The sequence below is a fragment of the Crocodylus siamensis genome, chromosome 3, assembly GCF_052110815.1.
Source record: "Crocodylus siamensis isolate JL-2025a chromosome 3, ASM5211081v1, whole genome shotgun sequence".
In the NCBI taxonomy this organism is placed as follows: domain Eukaryota; kingdom Metazoa; phylum Chordata; order Crocodylia; family Crocodylidae; genus Crocodylus; species Crocodylus siamensis.
Genome location: NC_143397.1, coordinates 145757702 through 145778919, shown reverse-complemented (window position 1 = coordinate 145778919; position 21218 = coordinate 145757702). Strand labels below are relative to the sequence as shown.

The 21218-nt window shown below is 41.1% G+C and overlaps 1 protein-coding gene across 1 annotated transcript in view; it reads right to left on the bottom strand.

Moving 5' to 3' along the window:
* The window catches only part of CDKAL1 (CDKAL1 threonylcarbamoyladenosine tRNA methylthiotransferase), a 673650-nt gene that overhangs the window by 220305 nt on the left and 432127 nt on the right, over positions 1–21218 (bottom strand). Inside the window, exon 11 of the mRNA XM_090039422.1 lies at positions 5510–5655. Coding sequence (XP_089895548.1) covers positions 5510–5655 — 146 coding nt within the window. The remainder of the gene's footprint in view (positions 1–5509; positions 5656–21218) is intronic.

Here is a 21218-nt window from a genome sequence, read left to right as displayed (position 1 = left end):
GTAGTTTTTAACTCCTGAGGCTGGGAGAGAATCTTGAAGGTAGGGGAAAAGGGAAATGTATTCAGATTGTGACACAATCTCACAAAAATAAATCAGTGAAAAATGCTACATCCATACTTCACAGTCATTTTTCTGTACCTCCCTAAGATTTAAGAATGGAGTGTATCAGCTTTAACTCTAAATTTCTTTAATGCAATCAGTCTACTTTGTGGTTTAAGATTCTCTTAGTTTGTGTAAAGGAAGTGAGAAAGATTAATTTGTGCTTTGATTAAAAACACAATCTCATCACACAGGAGAAATGCACAGGGTGTAGCAAAATAAAGCTCAGTTAACAGTAACAACAAGAATTTCAAAAGAGTATCACCATTCTAAAGTTTCTTTCATTAACATAAGATCAAGTTGATGGTTATTCAAGTAACTGCCAGACAAAACATTCAGATCTCAGATATTATTTAACTAAAATATATTCAAATTATTTGCTTTTATCAACAAAAGTAAATTTCAGGGGATTAAGCTGCAAAAGTTTGAGATAATTAAAGTAGTCTTATTCTTTTTTGCAACTACAAACACTGTCCTTCAAAAAAATGCAATTACACAGTGAATCTTTAGAAGCTGGAATTTCTTAAAGGAAAAACAACTCACAGTTTAATCTAGTGAAATCTCAATTAACAGAAATGTTGATATAAGAATATACTGGACATTGGATTAAATTTACTTGGCACCAATTTCTTAAGAGACTATATGTTGTTGCAAACATTTGAAAATTAATATACGTTTCAAAAATCAACATTTTAAGAACTCTTCCTCTTCTCCCTGCCGTGAAAAAAGTAGATGTACAGCAATATACTGGCACCCTTACCAATAGATGCGTGTGAATCAGTGTGCCCTCAGCATCTTTACGTTATTCTCTGATACTGACACTCCTAACAAACAAATTCTGAAAAAGCATATATGCGTTAATCTTTTATTGACAATCATCTATACATTATAGATAATGTCCCAGTATAGCCTCCAAAACGCATATATTCTAGGTGTCATAGCATACTAACTTTTATTCTAGGAGTAAAAGGAAATCAAATCTCAAGTTTCAAGTAACTTCTATAAAGTTTAGACTGAAAATAGCAATTCTTTAATTCAATTTTTCAGCCCATGAGTCCATGACAGTTGTCTTTCGCCTCTTTTTATTGCAGATGTTATGGCAAAGACGCATCCAAGGCAAACAGCAACATCCTTCAGCTGTGCTGTTACAGATGGAAACAGGTTTAGACAGTGGCACTAAAAGCTCATGCCTTGTATACCAACCTCCTGACATCTTGGGCTTGCAACAGAATATCAGCTTGCAACATTAAAAAAAAAAGCCTCTACACCTCGTGGTTGTGAAGAAAAGTTTGATTAAGTGTGTTGAGCATAAGTAATACACATCTGTCTAAACGTACAAAGACCCAGAAACCCCAGCACTGAAAGGTGTTTACTACTCTATTCATCTCAACAGATTTTTAGCACTCACACTTTACCTCCATAAAGGATTGCACATGAGGCAGCACTAAAGAAAATCATCTAAGCCAAGGGTAACAAACCCATCTAGCCCCATAACCTGGAGGAGGGTGGTAGGGCCTGTCTGCGGCCTGGATTGGGCCCACAGAGCATCCCTGCATGCCGAATCCAGTATTCAAGGCCAGTCTGGTGTAGGTCCACATGCAGCATGAACCCCAGACCAGCCCTGTGAACCACATGAAGCATCTGGCACCATTTCAGGGTGCTTGTTGTATGAAGTGACTGAGTTGAGCTGGACTGGGCCTGCGTGATGGGTCTGGTATACAGACCAGTATGTGGACATGATCTGGACCGGCCTCACATCTAGCATGAGCCCTTGACTGGCCCTGTGAGCTGAGTGCAGAGCATGAGCTGGGTCCAGCCACTTGCAGCATGTACCAGACCAGTTCTGTACACTGCATACAATGTGTGGGACTGGGACCAGTATGTGCTGCATACAGTACATGAAGCCAATCTGAGACCAACAGACAGCACTGAGGACTAGATCATAGGGCTCCGTGGGCTAGGTCTGGCCTGCAGGCTATTTCTTTGACACCTCTGACCAAAACAGTTGACATAAACATTCACTCCTTCCTCTCCTTAGAATAGATAGAGCCCAACCTGTTTTTCTTGGGATGAGCGAAGAAAGCTTTGTGCCACTTCCCTGGCTTCTCTTGGACAGAAGAGATCTTTGGATCATTTGTAGGCTTAGGTCCCTAGCACCAACAAAGTGGACACAGGATGGTCCATGTCCTCTTTCCACATACTGCAATTCTTATGTTGTCTTTCCATCTCCCTGTCAGAGATTTCAACCACTATACATCCTGTCAGAGATTTCAACCACTATACATCTTGGCTTGCTCTTGAACTGTGTCAGGCAGTAGCATAACTAAGGCAGGGTGAGCAGAGCACCAGTCCTACATGCCGATTCAGAAGGGGCACCAGCAGCCTCTCACAACACTGGGAATCTCTCACCCAGGACACTAAAATTGATATTTACAACTCTGGGATCAGCCTCTGGAGTTCAAGGTAGGGGTCTACTGAACTCAAGGAGGTGACTGGCCGATTTTGTGGGCAGAGCCAGCTGCCAATTTCATGGGCTGAGTGCAATGGCCTTCACGCACCACGCCTTTGATTGGCCAAGGGGCCTCAGCTGGCCCACCCCTCCCCGCGGATTGCCAGACGGCTGGAAACCCTGACTTAATTACCCAGACTAAATCCAGGAAACCCATTAATTCATATGTTATTAAGCATTTATTAACAGCTTCCCCAGGATTAATCAAGGTAATTAAGCCCCAGTTTTGGGCCATCCCCAAGCAGTAGTTTGCTGCAAAAAAAAAAAAGAAAAAAGAAAAAAGAAAAAGAAACTTACGAGCAAGCAGAAAAGCCCCAGCCTTGGAGCATGGGGTAGGAGAGGGGAGGGGGAGCAGGAAGGTGGAGTGGGAAGGGGGGGTGGGCAGAAGTGGGGGGAAGCGGCAGGAAGGTGGGAGTGGGGTGGGGGGGCTGCTCACAGCATAGCATGCATAGCAGACTGCCCTCCCCCTACCACCGTCTCCCCAGCCTTACTCCAACTGCTGCTCAGCTCACCAGGGCACTGTGGCAGCAGCCTATTCCTGCCCTGCCCCCCCTCCCCCCCATACCCCCTTCCTCACTCCAAAACGATAGCTTTGTGTACTTTTGTCCTTTCTGGTAAGTTTGTGGGGTTTTCGGGGGGGGGGGGGGAGGGGGTTGCAGCAAGCGTGCCAAAAAGTGTGCAACCTGAACTTTTTCACAGAGCCTGCCCAAAATCACACTGTCCATGAAAATCACGATTTTGGTAGGTTCCTAGGTTCCTAGTTATGAGTCAAATGTAGGAGGATATGCAGAAATGATGGATGCCTGATTTTATGAAGAATAATGCCTTTTCTGGAACTCTTGGTTGTATGCTGTGTTAGTATGTGCTTTAAGTTTCTGCTTCTCTTTACAGTCCTGAGTGGGAAGACAGGGGAAAAATAGGTTTGTTGTGTATGCGTGTGAAATAAAGAGGAAACCATCCCCTGTTGGCTATTAAAATAGTTCAAACACATACTTAATATCAGCAACTCTGGGTATAGACTCTGTAAATGTCTGAAACAATGTTATGTCCAGGCAATTCTTTTGCTGAGAAATCTTTATGGGAATGTCTACATGAGAATGTCATAGCTGGCTGCTACCATGAGAGAAGAAACTGCAAATAAGATACCTTGCTCTTAACAGCATGGAAAAAAAAATTAATGAGTTTTACAGATGTGCATGCATTCAAATATCCAAAACATCTCTCTCAGTCTTGCATAGCTACCTCATCCAGTTGCCATATGTTGGAAGAAATTTTCCATCATGGTATTCAGAGACCATTCCCTAATGAGAACAATACATAATCTGATAGATTTTTAATAAAATGTTATTTTTACTATCTGAAAATTAAGGCATCAACTCTGTTGCTATTTTTCTTACTTAATTTACTACAAAAGTAACAACGGTGTGTGGAAAATGACTTATGTCATAGATTATTGTATTTTCAATTACCAGCTGTTTTAAATTTGGATATTAAGTAATTCACGCATTTTTTTTTGCAAAGGCTGCATGATTTAATAAATTCCCATATGCCCCAACATGTGCCAGCTCTACTAGGTTATCTAAAATCCAGCTGCTGTTATGATATTAACTGCCAACTTTGAAACTACTGAAGAGAATAATGAATCAGCTTCAAGTCAGCTCAGATATACTGACATAGTTCCCAGTTAAGTGTGCCAACATATCTGTTAATTAAAAACTCTCTCTCTCACACACACACACTAGCCTGGTACCAATGTTTGAAAAACATCTGATTTGCCATAAGAAAAAAGATGATGATGAGAAATACTAGATGCAACCTTTTCTCTCAAAACAGTTTGATTGCAATTAACTCAAACTACATGAGACTATCCAAAAAGTCCAATGAAAGAACTGTTCTCTCTTTTTTTTTAACCCGTTTCATATCCCAAGGAGCTATCTGGATTTCATACATTATGTAGTCACACTACTAGATTCCAGTGACAACGATCTCAAAAAATTAGTTTTCACCGTGTATGAATGCTTGATGGAATACCCAAGCCGCAAAGAAAGAAAACACAACTCATTCTAAAAAAGAAAAGGGATAAATATAGCCCAATAAGGCAAAATTACCAATCCTTGCAGCCTATGAGTTTCCTATCATTCCATGAAGAAATACCTAATGAAAATATTCCAAGGAACTTAATCTAAGATATTTATTGCCATAGTATATTTTCCTAAGTAATTCTTAGTATTGCTTGATAGTCCAAGTAAAAAAATATTTAATTGAAGACTAAAGTAAATATAATCGGCTATTATAGGTGTTTTTAAGATGGGGGACATAGCTTTTGTTTTTGTGTTAATATATATAAAAATATGCTTAGACACACATTTACCCTGTATTCTATTTCGATGGAAAAGAATTCTAATGGCTACCCAGCCAGAAACTATCACAATTACTTAAAGCAAACTTGGGGTATTGGAATACAAAAGTACATTTATCCCCATTATAGAACTAAATACTTAGTAAAATGTCCATTCATTTTATCATGAGCTGGACCACATCCAGCATGCAAAATATACAATACTAAAAAGCCACATTAAAGGAAACTTCAGCAAAGCACACTTCAAGCAGTCTATTTTTATGCCTGAATTACTACATATAATCTAAAATACATTATTTAAAAAAAGATTAGGAACCTATTGACAAATTAAAAGCATGTCACGCAGCAACACAAGGTATTTATAAAACTCAGGCAAAGGAGTAAACCACATCAAGGGGCTTTATAGAAAACTTTGAAAGCTTAAAGAAGCTCATTCTTTTTTGTACCTTAATTACGAGGTTGCAAGTAACTGTGTTTTCAGCCACATGTTCTTGACATGGCAAAAGGAATGCTGGTATTTTCTTGAGTATTAACAGACTTACTTTTCTTTAAGGAAGTCCACTACCCGTTTGAAGTCTGCCACACAGTATTCTCTTTTCATGTCCATGAGCACGCTGTCAGAAGCAGATTGAACTGGTATGTGGAGGAAAGCATATACTCTTGGATGATTGAGAATCTTTGCCATTTCCTAAAAATGGTCAGAAGGGGAAAAAAAATGCTATTTACTTAAATTTTAAAATCAGTGTACAAAAATCATATTCAATTCACACATGCTAATTAGGGTCAGTAGTGAGCTTCTAATTCTCCCCCCAAAACTCAGTTATGGCGCTCACTCATGAGAGCAAAAATAAGAGGAAACGTTTAGCAGCAATATTTCAGTTTTATGTCTAAACTCTAAATAAAAGGTAACAGTAAGGTGATGTCCTCTAACATGCATTGGTTGTTGAAGACCTTTAATACAATTTAAATGCAAACACTGAAGTGAAGAACTCTGGAGCTTTGAACCTATATAAATCAAATGCTTGAGCATTGCCTTCAGAAATGGCTGTTTGGAGTTTCAGAAAACAATGAGTAGCTCCTCATTAGTCAGAGAGGAATCGATTCCCACGCATTACAAAGAGTGCGTCTCCTTTAGTCTCTAACTTGAGAATTCTTAAGATTCACCCTTCCTCAGTTAGCAATTGGTTGATCAACTGCAGACCTGCTTCCCCATTATGTAACAGATTCTGTTCTACAGTACAGTTAACACCTTTTGCAACAACAAAGTTAGGAACAACAAATCCTTCCTAATAACATTTCACCTGGAACATTTTTCTATTATGTATTTATATTAGAAAAGCCACAGCCACCCAAGGGTCAGACAGATGTAACATTTGAAGTGCTCCAACTGTCTTTAGAGCACTCAAAAGATGAAGGTTCAGAACTCTGGTTTGCTGCTCAAGCAATGAGACTAGGTCGGCACAGATCTCCATGAAAGTGGCATAGCTCATCCTAAAGTTCTCCCACCACTACTCATCATCCCATGTTCCCAAGATCATGTACTCGTGCCAGCTGTGCTCCCTGGAACAAATATGCCAATACATGGATGCCAAATTGTCCCAGGGAAGATCATCTTTCGGTATAGTATCATCTTTGGGCATTCTTGCATTAGCAGTGTATACCAGGTAGCAAATCTCATAGGAGGCACCTTTCCAGGATCTTGGGTCATAGTGCTCTGCACTGCAATTTTGATGTCTTGTCAGCCAGCAAATAATCTGGCAGAGCATGCAAATCATGCTCATCTAAGTCAGGACTCTGCACCTCTTGTCATTGCTTGGCCAGGAGCCGCTGGGCAAAAAAAATAGTAGGCATCCATTCTGGCTTCCTGGGGTGACAACCCTGCTCTTGTACCTGATGAGCATTCCTGACCAAGCCTACAGTGGCAGCAAGCACATAGCACAAGCCAAGGGAGCCAATAGGCTCCCTCCTCTCCATTCAGCGGCCTGTGGGAGCCTCTGGAGATTTGGGCCCAAAAGGCATGCTCTTCTCTGCACTCCTGCCCTCTAACCGCAGAGCTCTTTCACAGTATAGACTCAAGCCCATTCTGAAGAGCTTCAGCTGGGAGGGGCCTGTACATTAGTACAATGAAGTAGCCCAAATTTGAAGCATGTCACACGGGAGTAGGATTTGAAGTACTTCAAAAGAATGTCTGCCCATGCCCCTTGGCCAACCTTGTATCAGGGCACTGGCACGTTGCTACCAGAAGGCATCACCTATGTTCTAAATTAAAAAAGAAACTAGAAAATTAAAAGAGAATTGTTTTAGAAGGGATTACAGTATATAGTGACCAGTTGGGAACACAAGGTTATAATGGAATAAACACAGAGGAGAATGGGCAGGCTGAAGGGTTAAACAAAACTTCTGTTATTTATTCCAGGACATACTTTATTCTTGTATTCTTTTAAAAAACTTTACATGTTTAAGAAGGTATGACTATATAGAGCCTACAGTAACAAGCAGATTAGCAGATAATTTTGTTTCTGGCATTACAGAATGTGTTTATGACTTGACTTTCATATCTCTTTATAAACAATCTTATGTTATCAATCAGTCATGGTCTGCTCAAGCCCTCACTTGGGCAAGAACAGCTAAGATGTGCCACCTTTTTTCATCAAAGGCAAAGGAAAAAAAACCAGTGTGGTTAGCATCACTTCCAGTACCCAAATTTGAACAGTGTAGCAGCCACCAGGGCTGGACTGACTGGCTTTTTATCATAAATGCAGAGCAAACCTTGAATTCACGACTCGAAAGCTCTAAGGTGGGCCTTAATCAACCTGCCACTGCATCCTCAGGCTACAACTAAGAAAATTTTTAAGTTTTTTTTAAAACAACAGGTTTCTCTTGGAGAAAAAAAGCCCTATGGAAACATAACCCGGATATACCTGGGGGGTGTGCCCTGTCCTCTGATGACAGTGATTGTAGTCAAGCAGGCAGGGTGCTGAGGAAGGGTGTCAGCTACTAGAGTGGCTTCTTCCCCACTCTCTAGAACTAGGCCAAAACCAAATACTTAACTATGTACAATTTATTACAAGAATAAATACAGATACTTAATATAAAGTATAGAATATTTACAAGGCTTAATATATAATACTATATATAATATTCCACAATTCATATATAATGCCAAATATAAACCAAATAACTTGCAACCTATACAAAACAATTAACACATAGGGATATACACATATATAGCACAAGTAACTTAACCATAATATTTCTTTAAACCTTCATGAATAACAATACCAATATACACACACAGACATTAAAACACATAAACCATATAAACCTCCCCCAAAGAATACCTCTAGTTATATAGCCCTTAACACGACAACCTCAAAATAGTTTCATAGTTAGTAGGGTCGGAAAGCAGGTGTTCATCTCACCTGCTCTTAAAGACCCCCAGGGTAGGAGCCAGCACCACTTCTCTTGGAAGCTGGTTCCAGATCCTAGCCACCCTGACTGTGAAGTAGCGCCTCCTGATATCTAGTCTGAATCTACCCTCTGCCAGCTTGTGACCGTTATTTCTAGTCATTCCTGGTAGTGCTCGGGGGAACAGGGACTCCCCCAATGCCTGCTGGTTCCCTCTGACTAGTTTGTAACAGGCCACTAGATCCCCCCTCAGCCTTCTCTTGTGGAGGCTGAACAGGTTCAGGTCCCATAGCCTCTCCTCGTGGGGCCTGCCCTGCTGCCCCCTGATCATGCGAGTGGCCCTCCTCTGGACCCTCTCCATGGTGTCCACATCCCTCCTGAAGTACAGTGCCCAGAACTGGATGCAGTTCTCCAGCTGCGGCCTGACCAGTGTCGCATAGAAAGGGAGGATCATCTCCTTGGATCTGCTTGAGATGCATCTGTGGATGCATGACAAGGTGCGATTGGCCTTCCTGACTGCATCCTCACACTGCCGGCCCATGTTCATCTGGAATCAATAATGATTCCAAGATCCTTTTCTGCCTCTGCACTGATGAGAAGGGAGTTCCCCCAGCCTGTAGGTATGCTGCTGGTTCTTCCTCCCCAGATGCAGCACTTTGCACTTGTCAGTGTTGAAACCCATCCTGTTCTCATCCGCCCATCCCTGTAACCTGTCTAGGTCTGATTGCAGCCTATTCCTCCCTTCTAGCGTGCCCACTTCCCCCCACATCTTAGTGTCATCTGCAAATTTGAACAGGATGCTTTTTACACCCTCGTCCAAGTTGCTGATGAAGATGTTGAACAATGCAGGCCCAAAGACCAAGCCCTGGGGGACCCCCCTGGGAGTGCGCTCAGCACCTCCCTGAGGGGTTTCCTTGAAGCCCCTCCCCTTAGGGCCCTTGGATGTGGATATGCCCCTTCTGCAATGGAGGATGGAGGTGGCAGACCCTCCTCAACTATGTCAGCGTCCCCTGCGGGGCTCGCTTCCCCAGTAACCAGGGCTCACTCTCTTGCAGGAGCCAAGGCCTTCCAGGCTCTGACTTCCCAGTCTCACATCAGGGGTTCCCCCCATTTCTAGGCCCCGCTTTGGGCACCAGGGCTCTTTTAGTTAAAAGTGGAGCCACACTGCGGGGCTCCGGTCACTCTGCCAGAGCCAGGGCTAATGTGAGCAGCTGCAAGCTGCTTCCAAGGCGGTTACCCATATGCTGAACTGTGAGGCCCAAGCAGCTGTGAGCTGCTCTCAGGGCCAGCTCTCCGTGTGCCGATCTGCACACTGTGCAGGGCCTCAGCAGCCTCGACCTGCTCCCAGGGGCAGCTCTCCACGTGCCAATCTGCACACCAACTGCCCATCCGTTTGCTGGGTTCGCAGGCTCAAGTTGCCCAAGAGGCTATTAGAGCCTGATCCCTATGCACTGATTTGCATACCACTGAAGCTGAGGCAGGGTCCCAAGGAATCATAGAAGTAGGGTCAGAAGGGACCTTGTAGATCCTCAAGTCTGACCCCCCGCCTGAGCAGGAGAAAAACTTGGCTCAGATGACTCCATCCAGGTAGGCATCAAGCCTCTTCTTAAAGACCCCCAGGGTAGGAGCCAGCACCACTTCCCTTGGAAGCTGGTTCCAGCTCCTAGCCGCCCTAACTGTGAAGTAGTTCTTACAGATATCTAATCTAAACCTGCTCTCCAACAACTTGTGGCCATTATTCCTTGTTATGCCAGGGGCGCTAGGGGAAACAACGTCTCCCCCAAACCCTTCAGGTCCCCCCTAGTGAGTTTATAGACGGTCACCAGGTCCCCCCTCAGCCTTCTCTTGTGAAGGCTGAACAGGTTCAGGTCCCACAGTCTTTCATTGTAGGGTCTGCCCTGTTGTCCCCGGATCATGCGGGGAGGCTGTCTCTGGATCTCCTCTCTCCTCACCATCCCTCGTTGTCTCTCCAGCCTGCTGAGCATGCTCCTCTTTTTTACTCCTCAGGGGCTCCACCCCCAAAGTTCCCCGGACAAGGCTGGTGCAGTTCTGATTCAGGTCCAGCTGCTCCTTGCCCCCTCCCTTCAGAAAAGGGTGAGGCATTACTTCCCTTGTGCTGCCTCTGGATTGGTGGGCAGGCTCCACCAATCAAACACCAGACCCTTGATCCTGGGACTCAACCCAAGCTCCAAAAAGGTAAGCCTGCTACAAAAATATGTTAACTATAATTTCAACTAAAGATTAGTTTCCCTGTAGCTAAACTGTCTAATTAATAAAAACATAAATAAAAAATGAAACATTGATAATGTCTTCTAAGTGCTAATTAAAAAAAAACTGGATGAAAAGTCATAGACTGAAAACTGAGAATTGCTTTCAACTTTCAGGTTACTTCAAACAGAGCTGTTTAATTATATTTACTTGTATTTACACACATACAACCCCATCTCCTGTTTTGGCTACACATTATGGCTAACATCACCATTTCTTTAGTTAGGCACAAAGAATACATTTATGTTTTATCCCAGTATTTCCCCAGTCTTGACCATGGATTTGAAAATAGATTTGGGGCCTTTCCATTCTTGGGTGCCCAACTCTTAAGACACAGGTTCCCAAACTAGGAGCTATGACTGCCCATGACACTTATGATGAGGTAGTAGGTCATGAAGAAATTCAGGTATGCAGATGGGCTCTGATTAGAAGTTGGCTCATGAGCACAGATGTGGGGCTTGACAACTGAAAGTGGAACATCTGTCTCAAATTGTATGGTTTTTGGAAAGTACTAAAAAAAACACTATCTGAGGAATAGACACTTTCTGGCTAGGGACAGACATTACACAAACTAGTTTGTGCGATCAGAAACTGGCTTAAACCTGTAAAAGAACATGAATTCAGTGCCCATAAACCAGTTTCAAAATGGCTGAAACTGGTTTAAGATAAACCTGGTTGAATGTAGCATCAGACTTAACTGATTTGGATCCAACTGGTTTATGCAATGTCTGTCCCAGACCCCTTCCTAGTTTAAGTTAAACCAGAGTCCCCTAGCAACCCAGATGTTTTGCAGCCCTGGGCTGGGTTGGGCTGGGCTGTCTGTTCCAGAGAACAGAGCTAGTCCTGCCCCTCTGCTCCCTAGCCAGAGCTCTGACAGACTGCAAGCACAGCAGGGTCTGCCTGGCTTCTCACTGCTCAAGCAGGGATTCCCATCTCCCTTCCTTCCATCTCCCACAGCACAGACCCCAGACCCATGGACCCTAGGCATGTGGAATGCTAGCTAATGCTGAGGGGTGTAGATGCACACATGTATGCATGTGTGTGTCCCTAATTTCACTGGGATGGGTAAACAGAAGTATCTGATCGGGGCTTTATGGAACTAATCAATAGGTAATATCCCTCTGGTCCTTCCTTGGAAAAAGCTGTTTAAGAAGAGCTTGAACTAATGAGGGAGGCTTTTGTTTTGTTGATGGGCTGATAAATGCTGTGTTATCAGCCCCCTGCTGGCTCCCTCACCTGTCAGGTTTGCAGATGGTATGAAGAAGCAGTGAGAGGGAAACTGAAAAGCTCAGTATCATCAACAGATGCCTGCACTGCACAACACCCCTCCCTCCCCCCTTTGCCTCAGAATGCTACCTGGGGGCTGGGATCTGGCAACACTCCCGCCCCTTGAGCAGCAAGCAGGGAGAAGCCTGGGACTGCAGGCAGAGTGGGGGTTTACATCCCTCCCTAATCAAAGCGTCCTGCTGGGGCCTGGCCACACCTGCCCTCAGCTCAGCATAATGAATAACGGGAGTTATCTTATTTGGTAGGCACATCTTGGCTGCCCCAGATAAACTAAGTAATTTAAAATACAGTGTATATTGTTAAAAATATTAAAATACTGGCAAGGCAAGATGCATATAACAGGTATATGTAGCTGAATGAAATCACCCTGTTATCTCAGGCCTAGTTTCTTTCAGAGTGTTCTGTCAGCAGAACTCAAGTTTTGCCAGAAATACTTCAAGTGCAACACTGCAAGCTCCTCAGCAGTGGTGCCAACAGAGTTGCACAAATAAGGAGACTCCTGTTGCCATATAGCAGACAAAAGAAAATGCCCATAGACACTGCCACTACTAATGCTTCCTTCTCAGGATGTACATCATGCAGCTCCAGTGTAGCCCCACAGGATGATAGCTCCTATCTTCCAGCAAAAGCAGGTTACATGCAGTGATTTGCAACCAGGGTGCTGCAGCATGAGATCCTTTTAGGGTGTTGCATGGTTTGAACATGCTAGAAATAAATTATTGATATGATAAGCTGTACAGGTACACAACTGCACTGTTGTCAACTCCCATGATTTTATAGCAAGTTTCAGAATATTTATCTTAAAAGCCCTAGCTCCTGGAATTCTGTGATTATTTGAAAATCTTCCTTTTCATTTTTTTAATCAAGTTTTTGGAGGAAAAACATGAGTCTCAAATGCTCAGAAATCAGTACGCAGTTTTCTGCATCGACCACTCCAAAGAAAAGTATCATACAATTTTCTCCCAATAACTCACAGAAAATCAATGTAATCTGCATATGATTTTATAAAAGCACAATTTGCAAACAGAAAACTTTCAGCTATATGCACTGAGGAAGGAAGAGTTAACATTATATGCATTCACAGCAGCTATATTAATATAAGTCCCCAGCCAAAACTGCTGGTTCTAATTAGCTTTCATGGAAACCACACAGGGGTTCTATGATCCTTGCAATCACGGTTGCAGATTTGTATCAGGATCAAGAACATGGTTATGTTCAGTTAATAAACTCATTTTGCTCCATTCCATGCTAATATGTCAAAAGATTCCCAGCTTTAATTAACTGAACTTCTCCTCAACTGTCACTACAGGCCTCTGACTTTTCACAGAAAGAACCACAAGTATAAGATCAAGAAGTTAAAAATCCTGGGGGAATGCATCAGCTGGTCACCTCTGTCCTGATAAATGTCACTGACATTTCCACAGTACTAGCTTGTATTAGAAAGAGACGCACAGGTCCCTCAGTATCAAGCCAAATGTATGTTTTAAAAAGTTAATTATCTGTGACGATAGCAAGAGAGAGAGAGAGAGCCTGCACATGTATGTACAGTAGACACACATACAGGGTTTGTACATATTATATACACAAAGATGGTGAGATTATGAGAAACTGGAAGAGAAGTGTATAAATTGCTCCTTGTAGCCCTAGAGATTTGCCAGGGTAGGCAATGATACTGGCTATGTACAAATGTTCAGCTTCTATCAGGAGAATTACCATCCTCCTGGGAGAAAACAAACAAATGTACAGACATGCAAGCTTTTCCTCCAGGAGCAAAAATGGCCGCTCCTGGCCACATACTTTCTCCCAGTTTAACTCTTCCCAGGGACGAGAAGGAGTAGACCTAGAGAAAAGGCTCCTGTGCCTTCTTGAAACTGGGATCACCAATCTGGAGAACATGCAGGGTAGCTACTCTCACTTATCCTGTACACTGGGAGAGAACTGGAGGAGGCGGCTGCTCCCACTTGGCTTCTCACACCTGACTTCCCTGTGTCAGAATTAGGAGGGGCTTTGCCCCACCTCTCCCTCTGCTTGGCTGCCAGGCACCAAGTGGAAGGAGCACTGCACTCTGCCCACCCACCGCTCAGCCGGACCAGCTTCTTCTTGCTTCCTCCCACTGCTTGGCTGAGTTGTGGGGGCAGCGATTTAAAAGGTAGGAGGAGCCGAGAGTCTGGCTCAGGGAAAGCTTCTGCATACTCAGCTTTGAGCCATACTGGCTTTTCCAATGCTGTCCCTGCCACTCAGCTAACCTGGAGCTGAGCAGGACAAAGAAGGCTACTGTTTTGCTGCAGCAAGTTTCGAGACCCTTGCTGCCATGACAAAATGCCCCTGCCTTACTTGCACTGCTCTCAGACAGCCTAAAGAAGTGCAGGGCAAGGCAAGCTGCAATGGCTGAGTGCTCTTCCCCTCTTTCACTCCTCCAACTCAGCTCAGAGAAGTGGAAAGAGCAGAAGCTGTTCTACTGCAGGGGAGAACTGGGAAGGTTACCACCATGAGAGAATGGCCCCTTCCTGCCAGTCAGCTGAGTGGTAAGATAGGGGTGCAACCCTATCCAGCTAGCTGTGACACCTGCTGCTTTTTACCAGCTGCCAACTGCTGCATAACAGCCTGGCCCTTATCCAGGTAGGGGAGAGGGCAGGCTGTCAATTCACAGGTTCTCTTAATGGTGGGGGAAGGAGACCTCCCACAGAGCAGCCCTCTAGTGCTCCCGGCTGGGAAGTTTGCTTGTATAGTCTACCTCCTAGGCTATTTTTCTACTGGAAGAAATGTATTTTGATAGGAATGCATGGCTGTACACAGCCACTATTACCTGATCCCCACAAGTTTCCATGGAGGGAACAGCATTAATCCCCAGCCAGCAGCTCTTTGAAGGCCCATCCCAGCAGAGAATGCCAAAAGGACATCCCATCTACCCTGGCAATTGTGCAGTTAAAAGCACTTAATTTTAGGTTTGTTGCTGGGTACTTGCAGACTCCTGTTGAAGGGGAGGCTGTATACCATCTGAACAGTCCTCTACCAAGGTTTGCTTTCAAAATGTTTTAAAGAATCATGTGCAAGTTAAGAGATATACTTCTTTTAAAGGATTTGTTATTTTTGAGAAAGTCAGAGATTTACAACTTTATTGTACAAAGTTTCAAGGTATCTAATTAGCAAGGACAAACATGATTTCCTCAAGGTTTTGACTCAAAGTAAGGAATTAATCTTCTTTAGACGTACTTGACAAACCATTCATATGCCATTATATTTCATCAGTTATTAACCAAACTTAGCTTTCTAACACAGCAATGAAATAACTGAACTTGATTTTGGAGTGAGTGTTGCTCTTCTGAGCAGCATTTGAGTAACATTTCCCTTTTTTCTTTCTTTTGAAAAGCAAGGCAGTGGCACTACCAGTCTTCAATGAAAGGAGTGACAGATACAACAACTGTACTGATATTATATTAAAGTATACAAATTTAAACTCTTAGGATACAACTGTCTGATCATAATTCTTTAGCAATGCAAGTGCAGCAGAACTACTCATACTATACCCCTGCTTCATTCAGATTCAAAGTTAGATGATTTAGTTAAGTTGCACTCCTACAAAATCATGCAGACAATTCATAGGATACGCTCAAAGAGCTGGAAAAGTCCACATGAAGTCATTTAGTCCATCTTCCTACTTAGCTTTTCCTCATAACTTTAACAAATAGGAAGTGAGAGATAAAAAGGAACCTTACCAAACTCAAATTGTACAAACTCAGTTGACCCTGTCTGTACACATTCAGCTGTCATAAACCTCTGCTGATAAAATAATTTCCCATTACAGGTCAAACCCCTTAACCTGAATGCATTTTTTTAAAAGTTTTTAGTAATATGGACAGAGCCAAGAAAGAAATCCTGACTAGTCAGGTATTTTTTCTCTGTCACTCATGCCATTTCCTTAAATTTCTACTTATGACAAGAAAACAAGGATCTGCAGTTGGTTCATGAGAAAATGGAACAGCGTATGAAAAGTTACCAGAAAATGCTCAAACTTTAAGATATCCAAGTTTCTTCCTAAAACTTCACCCATGCACTTTACTCCACAAGTCTGCTTTGTACTGAAGAGCTGTACTCTGCTAAGCTTCATAGCCATCCCTACAGCATGCACTGAATACAAAGTTAGACCTCACCACATAATAAAACTATCAGTAAGTAGCTCAGAGAGAACCCAAAGGATGCTGTGAATAAACATTTAGTTCTAACTTGACAGTATCTCTACATTCTTAACATGTTTCCTGTTTACATTTTACAAAGTACTTTGCATTACCAGAAATAATTATATATTCTTACCAGTAGGAAAAAATGTAGTACAAAACTTTTTTTATTCCCATCTGGATGCAATAAAAGAACAGCATTTTGAACCTATAAGATTGTGAAAAGAAACTCCTGTCTTTAATCATGATAGAAACAGCTGATTACTTTTTTCTCTATACTGATGTATCTACTAATAACTATATGAAAGAATGCTAGCTGTACACAAAGAAGAGATTCAACCTAGGCTCAAAAGGGCTGAGAGATTTCATTTGAAACGGATTTTACAGAGTTCAGACCCTGAAACATCATTCCTGCAATCTGTTAGAATGCCAATTACATGATAAAAAATGAATAAAAAGTTACTTGAACATCTGTGGTACATTAGCACATAATGGACACTGCCAAAAAGATTTTTTCTAGTCAGTATAGTTTGTCATAACAATTACAACACACAATTTTCAGTAAACCAATCATTTAAAAAAAGTAAATCAATCACTCTATTTCTAATGATAGCCTGCACATTAGAACTGAATCACTCAGACAATAAAAATCAATATACTTGCATCTGTATGACAGAATCAGCAGGCTTTTTGAACTGTGTATATTTCTACCAGCCTAACCTAGACACACTCAATTACTCTAGCCCCATCATATATGCAAGGAACACTGACATTAATAACTGCTACCCAGATAAAGAAGTTCGGTCTTTTCCAAAATCCAGATCTAAAGAAACACTTGCCATTTCATTGTCATGTTCCCATATGGATAATCTCTCAATTTTTTTCCCCTTCTGACAGATGTTAGATAGGGTCATGTAATGAAAGGTCTCTGCTGACAGTTGCCTTTCAGAAGCATATTAAAAATAGGTGGTGACTGGCACTACTAGCAGAATCTGGATGAGAATCAAGTGGCTGTGATCTATGTTTTAAGTGGTGCTGTTGTTATGCAGTCCAGGAACAGATGTGATCATCTATGCAGATATAGCAACAATGACACAATATGGTTATATGTGGAGGCCCTAACTTCTTTGGAACTATTAACAGCAAGGAACTCCCCATCATGTTACTTGCCAGGGTTATTCCAGTAAAAATTCAACTGGGCATCAATGGCCCCCAGGTTTCACAAACCTGAGGATGGATAATGTGCAACATGTTACCTGTATTCCCAATCCTGCACAGGAAGCCAGAATCTCAACCCATTCATTCCATGCATAAATGAAGCAGAAAAGATGGAGATGAGGGAAACAATATCCTGCAAAAACATTGAAGGGGTCCCTTTTCATTGTCCAATGTTATGGTTGGGGCCCAGCACATTAGGTTACAGGGACCTGACATCAGATTCTCTTCTGACAGGCTTAAGATACAGTACTAAGCCCTTACCTTCAGAAATCTGTATCAGGTCATAAGTGAAATGAGTTTGATAGTCCTGTCTATACTACACATTTGTTCACAAATACTAAACTATTAAGTCTACGACATTATAACATATTTGATAGTCTCTGTAAAGAGGGTCAAGAATCTAACACCTAATCAGGATTCAGCTGCAGCAGATCAGTCCCAAGAAGATTCCACACAGTAAAGGACTAATTTTGATTTTACATTAGCACATTTCAAAAGTTAGGTTTCTGGAGTTTTTTTATTTTATACTGGAGTAAAAATCATAGGAGAACAGAATCAAGACCTGAGGTTTACCCAAATGCTATCAGTTTCTTAAAGTTTCATAAAAGCCTTAATTCTCCAAATTGACCCAAGATCTCACAAAAAGATAAAATAAAAATATGCTTCAATATTAAAACGGTACAAACTTTTAAAATATAGTGTAAACAGTTCAATGTTTCATTCTTATAAGTTGAACATAACCAAACTAATTTAATGCATAACGCTAAATGAGAAACTATACTTCCTTTTCTCCAATTTATAGCATTGCAAATGTCCAAAACCCAATATTACTCTGCAGTATTACTGAAGTTTCTAGAATACATTACTCTTAATTTCATTTTACACATTTTCTAAAAATCAGAGAATCACCAAAAATCAAACCTTTTTTTTTTTTTAAAGAAACGCTAAAGCCTAATGAAGCAAGCAGTCTTACTGAAGATTATGCAGATGATGTTGCCTAGCACAGTGAATGTGACAGCTCATCTATCACAGAAAACAAAGCATTTTATGCATCTAAACTAAATAGAGGCTTTTAAAACAGCTCGGATGGTGGCTGGTAGAACTTTAATTACCTATTAGAATATAAATAACTGGGAAAGTGATATCTCATTTGATTATTAATGAAAGTGCAATATTAAAAAAAAAAGAACAGATAGTTTATTGTGTAAGGTATAGATTTGTTGGTGTTACTGACATTATCCTCTGACCTTGTGTCCTGAAGCCAATACTTACTGTTAAAATATGCATTTTATTTAGCAGAACTGTATTGTCTTGTGCTAGTAAAACTTGTCACAGAACATTCAAGAGACTTAATTAATGCTGATTTTTTTCTTCAGTAACCCCCAATGAAATAAGCCTGCGCTCAAAAGGGTTACTGTGGGCAGATGGTATTACAAGTGACTGACAGAGGACCTGACACTGAACACAAGATTAAGAGTGGATCTCTGCATTCAAATACTCTTCAATCTTCAGTCATCTAATAAAGGGGGCTGGGGGAGAAGAGATACTAGCAAAATCAGCAATTATGCTGCAGTTAACATTCATGGTTTTAACTGGTCAAACGAAGTGTTACTTCACAAAAAATCGTTTTCTTAAACAAGATTTTTTATCCACAGCTTGTTAAAAATAACTTAACAGAGGACAGTGTGTAAAATATATCAGTTTTGCCTTGCAGTGGTATATTTAAAATGAGACTCAAGAAATAAGTCCTGAATCCAAGGCAACTATTTCTATACAACATACAAGAAAACCTGGGACAGTTTTAGAGAAATGTGAATGCTCTTCTCCTACCACCCCCAAAATGTGTTTTGCTATCATGTGTAAAAAGGAGATATTTAGCAGCAACACGTCTGCTACTGTACAATATATAAACAAGCAGTTCTAAAACTTAAGTAAGAACTACAATTTTTAAGTTCTCTACATATCATGCATCTTTTTGATCAGCAGAATTCTAATACGTTCTCTGTCTGACATTAAACCAACTCATATGCCTCTTGTTTTCAGCTTATTCACCACCAAATGGTACATGTACCATAGTTTGAGACAAGCTGACATTGCCAGAGGTGTCTAGATTAGGCAGTGCATGGCTTGACAAGACAAGGTTTACCTCAAAACAGAAGAGATCCAATAACATTATCAACATACCCACCCACCCAACAGGCAGATTGCACAGGAGCAGATTTAAATGAAATTTAGTCTGTTGGCAGACCAAAAGAGGAAGACTGTGTTAAGAAATGAAGGCAATGGAGAAACAGGAGTATATTAGGAGTATAAAAAGGGAGGTGCACGGAAAAGATACAGTGATTATCTGAAACAAAAATGGTAAGTGAAGGTGAAGATGCAAATGGAGAGTTTGAACACGAGATAGAAGGCAAGCAATTTTATAAATAAATTTTGGTAGTGCTGGAGTGATGTTGTAGCCATGGACATATGCAAAAGACAAGGACTTTTGTGGGTGATATTTATTGGACCAACTTCATAGTTGGGATAGATTTGGGCAGTTTGTGAAATAAAAGAGATCACTCACAAAAAATCGTTGCCTCTTGCATAAATTAATTTTGCAAGCTGCTTCAGTTTGCTTTTCACAATCCCCAATTACAAATGTCCAATCCTAGATTTTCTAGTAATTTATTTTTAAAGCATCTTTAATTTGTCCTGCAACTAGGAAAAACAGTTTGAAGAGAGAGACATCTATAATTACAGTAAGGGACATTTTAATGGTCCACTGATTACAAAATATGAGAAAATTCATGGCATTAAAAGGTTAGAGGTTTAAGTATTTATTTATTTAAATGTATGTTGACGGTTTTCATTTTTCTGGTCAAATCAACAGATTTTAATTGGCATTTTCCAATGTAGCAGTCTAGGAGAATGACAACAAAGATACTAGAAACAAAGTGAATAAATGCCCTAAAGGTGTTTCAGTTCCTGAAATCTTGCTGCCTTTTTATTTGCTCTTTAGACATACATGTATATTATTTCTTTAATAAATGCATTTCAAATCAATCTATGCTCCTTGTTTATTGAAAATTTCAATTTATACAGTGTTCAAAAATATCTAATGCACTGTAAGTAGGAAAAACAATGATAAATAAAAGGAAAATAAATTAGCAATTGTACAGCAATACATTTTTATGTGTTGTGTCAGGGCATGTCTGGGGAAGCCATCTGTAGAATATTGGCTTCAATGAGGGTAAAGAACACAAACGCTGAGCTGACATGAAGAATCAAAGCGAAAGAGCAAAGAAATACTATTGTGACTCATAGCATACTTGGCATTCCTCACGCATTCAAAGGCAACACTGCCACGCAGACTCCATCTCAATGGCTGGTGTATCATTGAAATGTCCTGAATTAATAACGAAGATAAGGCCCACAGATGGTGTATGGTGGTGTTTGAAATAGACTCATTTTGACAGGTGACAAGGAAGACTACTCATCTAGTCATGTGAAATTAAGCATTTAAGGGAATGGCAGGTGTGAACTGCCTTCTTTAAATACAGATTTGGAAGCACCACATCGCACTCAAAATGTGATGTCCTGTACAGCCAGACAAATCTTGATGTGAAATAAGCACAAAATAACTGAAAGAGAATATTTTTTGACTACAAGGGAAATAAATTATTGTGGGTCTTACACTTTAGTTTAATGGCACTAAGTTGCTAGAGATAAATGCAGCTCTTTCTACAAGACAAAGGCATTTACTGCATACTTCAGAATTGTGTATTTGTGATATCAATAAAGATAGTGCAGAAACCTTTTTTGCTGGCTTTCAGTCACCCAGTCCTTAGCCAATGTGACTCTTCAGTGCACTACCCTTCATGAACCCTTCAATCACACATTTCAAAATCACAGT